Below are 6,000 nucleotides of genomic sequence, written 5' to 3'. Positions count from 1 at the left end.
TAAGTTGTGTGTTTTCTTCTTGAAAATATCATAGGAAATACATATTAAATCAATGCTTTTTATAATTGCTGTCTTGAATATAGGAAAAAGATGAGTTTTTCCAGAATATTCTTACTTCACAAAAGTGTGAAATTAAAACAGGATTGGAAATCTGGAAATTTCTATTATCAGAAGACTTCTGTGAATACAATGCTAGTGTGACCTAAAGAATTTAATACAATAAATTTATTAAATAAGAGTCTGGCCTTTCTGCAGCAAACTTCTAGCAGATACAAAAATTTGGGAGAACAATACTGTTGCTTAATGGCAACATCTTATAATCTTAGGAACCATAAAATATATTCGATAAGTATAAAGGGGGCATTTTAATTAGCCAAAGAGCTATTCTCAAATTATGAATGCTTCATGTATGCAACTTCACATATGAATCAAGTGATTAGAATGTATTCAGAATACATCAAAAAAAGTAAACTGAGACCTTGGATTATGTTAAAATTTTAATACTTGAGAAAAATATAAATTAAAATCAGATACAAATACTGCTGGCACAAGAAAAGAATATATGCAAATGTGAAGTCCCATGGATTCAGTAAGTGAACCTGGATGTAAGAATATATCATAAAAATCTGCTACTGAGCCTTTTAAAAAGAAGTTATAGATACTAACTAAGTCAGACCAAGATGGAAAGATTGGAGAAGGAGCAGTAGTTTTTCTTCAAATAATTCCTTATTCATTGAGAACTGTAGGCTCAGCATGGAGAGGAAAGTTCAAGGTCATCTAATTTATGAAGCCATTTTGAAGATATTAGCTTTAAACACTTACTTGAAGTCCAAAAAAGATAAAAATAAACAGCCTTTCATTTCCCCATTAAGGTTTTTTTTATTATTATTATTTAGTTGTAGATGGACACAATACCTTTATTTATTTATTTTTATGTGGTGTTGACACTTGAACCCAGTGCCTCTCACATGTTAGCAATCTGCCATTGAGCTACACCCCCAGCCTAAGTTTTATATATTAAAAAATTATAGTAAGAAAAAACAAAAACTTATTTCATTTTTTAAAATAAAGCACACATTATTTCTTCTTCCAGGTATGTAAGTAATTTAAGTTTAATATTCATTTTATTAAATATTAAATACCAAAAGAACCTATAAAGTCTTGCACTAATATTAAGAAGAAATGGAAACTTTATTCTAACTTCAACAATGTGAAACTGTTTTAAAAATTGTGAAAGTGATTACAAACACAGCTCTCTAGGAGAACTTCAAAATATATTTGAAGAAATTAGTTGTCTTTCAGCCATTATTTTCTTACAAAACATTTTTTTTGGAAAGGAAGGCTGTATATAAGTACAAATTCATCTGACATAAATATATCTAAAGAAATTCCCCATTGCTGAAGAATACTTTTGTAAATTGACTTCTGATTTTTGAAATAAACAATTCTTTGGTTAATTCTGGAATTTGTGTCAGGTGCTTCTGAAATACTGTTATTTTTTATTTCTCTCAACACAAAAGTTAATGTTTACAAGATTGAAAGACCTACTTGGTTCCAGGCTAGCCATAATACCATTTACTTTTTTCCTCTCAGTTCTAAAAGTTACTGATATAGAACCATTGTTTGGTCTTATATGGAAAAAAATTCTGTGAAGGTAAAATTCTTTCTCTTTGAAAGATGCTTTAAATATTTCTTATTACTAAAAACATTGCTTCTATCACCTCTTGAACACTGACTTCTCTCCCCAAGGATGTAAATATTATCTCTTTCAATGTCCAGAATAGAGGAACTAAACTAAATATTTGGTGGCTGTCTCTTTTTTAAAAAAATCATTATTTATTTTATAAATAAAATAATCATTTATTCAAAGAACTAACCTGACTTTTTAACTGTGATCCTCAGGCAAAAGATCACTTATTTTAATAAAAAGATCACTTACTTTAATAAAAAAAATTGTTATAACCTATAGAATATTAGTAGCCAACTTAAATGCTTATTCCATGATTGTACATAATTTTGTTCCTATAAAAAATATACTTGAGTTTAAAACAATAGAGAAATACAAATCTCAATATTGAACATAAATGCTGTGATAATACTATAAAGTTATTAAAAGTGCCCTTAAAATTTCTCAAAGTACATTAATAATTTTTAAATAGTCACAATCCCTTAAATAAATTATTTACCACTATCACTTTGGGTGGATGGGTCTATACACTCATACAAAATCTGGGTAGTTTCTTGAAAGTATTTGCCTATAGAACAAAGTGCAGCATATGTGCTGTCTGCTTTAACTTAATTAAAGAAAATTAACAGAATTGGAAGAATGTAATTAAAACTGGTTATCAAAAGAAATAACATTTGATAGAATTTATATACAGTATCACTCAAAGATCCTTTTAATATCATCTTAATTTTAAGATTGTTAAAACATATTTTAATGTAAAAATTCATACATGTTTTCATAGGGAATTGCATTTAAAATATCTGTAACATGATGAAAGCCAATAAATCCATTTCTGCTCTAATACTGCACAACATCCATCTAAAATTATAAGGTATCTAAATTTTTACAGATAATGTATGCAAAATCTTGTTTTGTTTTTACTAAATTTACTTATATTTCAATAAGCTTATTTAATTGTTTTTAACCAAAATATTGGTGATAAAATATCATTGCCAATATAAGCCAGATTAAAAAAATCAGCTCCTTCTGATTTGGAAAACTTGAAAATATTTAAATAATAAGAATTCTACCTAACCCAGAGTAATGCCATGCTAATCAGCAGCAGCCTTTAGTACTTAGTATTGCTGAATCAGGTAACCCTGATGAGGAAATTAAATTAGGTGCCTTTTATGGGACAAAAGCAAAACCGTTGCTTTCTTACTGAAATGTAGTAACTCTTAATGTAAGCACCAGTGTTGCCATTAGCAGGTATAAAACCTCCATGTTTAATACCCATTCAAAAATATAACAACTATAGTTATAATAAAAATATAACAACTATAGTTATGATTCTAGTAGTGTTATTTGACTTTTACATTTCCCTTAACAGACAGACATTAACAAGATGCTATGGCTTAAAAATTACCTGTATGTCTATAATAATAAGAACCCTTTGGTGATTCTACAATTGTTTGCCTCAGAAGGATAGCTTCTAGTGAATTCAGACATGTGACTTCTGATGAGCCTTCTCCTCAATCCAGCCTCCACCTCTATCCCCTACCTTCTTATATTTAATGTCTGCACCTATTTGAACAAACACAAACAGGAAAAACCTTTAAGATTTGAAGCTAACTCATTCATTTTGCTCCTTTCTTCTGACTTCTTAAAGTGACCCACATGTATTTATTTTCTAGGTTTCTTACTTCCAGTCATAACAAAATAATGGTCATCATCCTCCTTTTTCTTTGCAGTAGGTTTTTTTTCTCCACTATCTGTTCCCTTACCAGATGAGGGTGGTTTCCTGGTTGAAGCTTGGGGTTTGCCACTCTTTGGAGGCCCTTTAGCTGAATACTGGCCCTTAGGGGCAGGGTGTGCTGACTTTGGTGCAGTTTGTGTTTTGGCAGCAGACTGGGGAAGACTCACAATGGACAGTGGGGTACGACCAGGAGACTTTGAGGAGCTGGATCCTGTCTTCTGGCATGTACTTTTATTCTGAGGCTGCTTTTTGGCATCTGAAACTATCTTCTTATCTTTCAATTCTTGTGCAGCTTTTGCAGGACAAACTGAAGATACAGAAACTGGTTGATTTAAATTCAAGGCAGATTTAAGTTTCTGTGTTGGGATTGCCCCTGTTTGTAGGCTTCCATTAGATGCTTGAGTCTGTGTTCCTAGATCTGTAGCTGTGGTTTTAGAACTGGGTTTTGCCATTTTTCTAGGGGACTGAAAAGAAGGAGAAGGTTTAGGCCTTACCTGTATATTTGCTTTTGGTAACTGTGGACACTTTGATGAACCTACAGGTGTAGGTGAGTGAAATAATGCATCATCCCTAGAAGAAATGTGACTGTGTTTCAAGTACCTTGATTGAGTTTTTCCAGAACACTTATTTGGCAAAAGTTTAGGCTCAAGCACACCTGTAGATTTCTGGCCTGGAAGAGCCTTGACCTTAAGAGTATTGGGGGATGTGACACATTTTCTCACTGACTCAGATACACAAGGTCCAGTTCTTGATAAAGGTGGTGAAGAAGTGTTTTTATCTACAGGATTTAAAGAAGCAAGGGAAGATGAAACATTGTTGGAAGGAGCAAGTGGTTTCTTTGTTACACCCTTTGAAGACTTGAGATGAGAAGATGCTGAAGAATCTGGAAATTTCGAACGGACTGACATGGAGCCTGTATTACCTTTTAATGAAGAAGCAGGCAGCAATACACGTGTTGGGTGAAGATGCTTTTCCTTGCTCCTTGGAATACCAACTGGCGTGCTAGGCTTTAAGTTTTGTTTCTGAAACATGTTAACTGCTGACAAAGGATTCATTTCAGGAAGTTGAGGTGTTCTGCTGAGTGAATCAGGTATACTTTCATTAGAAATTCCTTTTTGAAATGCTAGAATTTTTTGTTCTAGTGTAGCAAACTGTAATGTTCGACATGGATCATATTTAAGCAAAAATCCTTGAAGAGTATCCCAGCCTCCTCCAACACGGACCATGACATGTTTTCCATGAAGCATCTGCCCCCCAAAGAAAGTGGAAAATAAAGCAGAAAAAACATGAGGTTTAGAGTTACAATTTATTAACAGCCACAAATTGTTACATCTATGATCTATGAAACTCAGTATTTGTCAACAGCTTGACTATAAATTGACAGTCTCTTTCTTGTTTTTCTTTTTCTTTTTTGGTGGTGTTGGGAATTGAACTCAGGGCAAGCACTCTACCAACTGAGCTGTAGCCCCAGCCCTCTTATATTGTTAATATAATAAATTTAATGAGTCTTAAACTATGCAAATAACAACTGAAGTCCTACAATTTATAATGAAAATATTTACATATTATTTACGTGCTAAAAATCTAAACTGTTAATATACAAAATTGCAAGAGCAATACAATGAAGAATTGAATACTGAAGGAAAGAAAGAGGAGTGAGGGAAAAAGAGGAAGAGAAAGAGAAATGGTGACCTAAAGTGAAAAAAAATGCTTCATACTAAAGAAAAAAATAATTAGGGAAAAAAAGATAAAAATAAACAAAATCTTGTATTTTATAAATTAATAAATTATTTTCATGTATTAGTTTAATCTTCAAAATATGTGGATTTAATTTATTATTCTTTCTTCCTTGCAGATAAGAAAATTACGGCTTTGAGAGGTTAAGAAATTTGAACCTGACCTCAAATGTTCTGGGTTGCCAGCCCCTACCCCAAATGACACTTTTGCAGGGATAAGACAAACTCTGATTCTTACAGACCAGGCTGAATTTCAGGTCCCTGTACACTCAGCTGGTAAATCTACACAACTGCATGAGACTAGCCACAAGTTTTAACTCTAAGTCCCATCCTCTGTGCACCATTCACTATATCATATCGGCTTTAAAAAGGAAGTTAATTAAAAGATAGAAAGAGGTTTGGGCATGTAACTCGGTAACAGAGCATTTGCCTAGCACGCAAAAGGCACCAGGTTCAATCCCAGCACTTCAAGCAAACAAACAAATAAATAAATAAAATTGCAGTTGTTTTTTTTTAAAAAGAAAGTATATGCAGGTGTTTCTGTGAAAGCAGGACAGTGGGTGGAAATGTAATGAAAACACATGAAAGAGAAGAAAATATGGATGGTGAAGTTATATATTTAAATCTTTTATGTTCATAGATCAAGGGAAAATAGCTCTTGTATCAGAAGTAAAAAGAATGCTAAACAAGTGAAATTTCAATCTGTTAATCAGAAAAGGGGACAAGTAATCAATTGCAGATGGGACAAAGAAAGGTAATGAACATATATATCAACAGATTGGTATGCATACTGATGCTATGTCAATAAGAAAAAAGATCCTATGCTTAAGGCCCAAAGTGTA

The 6,000-nt window shown here is 32.5% G+C and overlaps 1 protein-coding gene across 5 annotated transcripts in view; it reads right to left on the bottom strand.

Annotated features, from left to right (window-relative positions):
- Positions 1-452: 452 nt before the first annotated feature.
- Positions 453-6,000, bottom strand: part of GAS2L3 (growth arrest specific 2 like 3) — a 32,664-nt gene continuing 27,116 nt past the window's right edge. The window contains exons 9-10 of one of the 5 annotated variants that reach the window (XM_081311899.1): positions 4,345-4,669; positions 453-3,250 (exon numbers count right to left, since the gene is read on the bottom strand). In XM_081311899.1, coding sequence (XP_081168025.1) covers positions 3,168-3,250; positions 4,345-4,669 — 408 coding nt within the window. In that variant the 3' untranslated portion in view covers positions 453-3,167. Of the gene's footprint in view, positions 4,670-6,000 lie in introns of all 5 variants that reach the window. The other 4 variants (XM_081311897.1, XM_081311898.1, XM_081311896.1 and 1 more) reach the window with 4 other exon arrangements.

The sequence above is a fragment of the Spermophilus citellus genome (genome assembly GCF_964194105.1).
Source record: "Spermophilus citellus genome assembly, chromosome: 10".
NCBI lineage: Eukaryota > Metazoa > Chordata > Mammalia > Rodentia > Sciuridae > Spermophilus > Spermophilus citellus.
The sequence above is the reverse complement of the archived record's forward strand: the minus strand, read 5'-3'. Positions and strand labels throughout refer to the sequence as shown.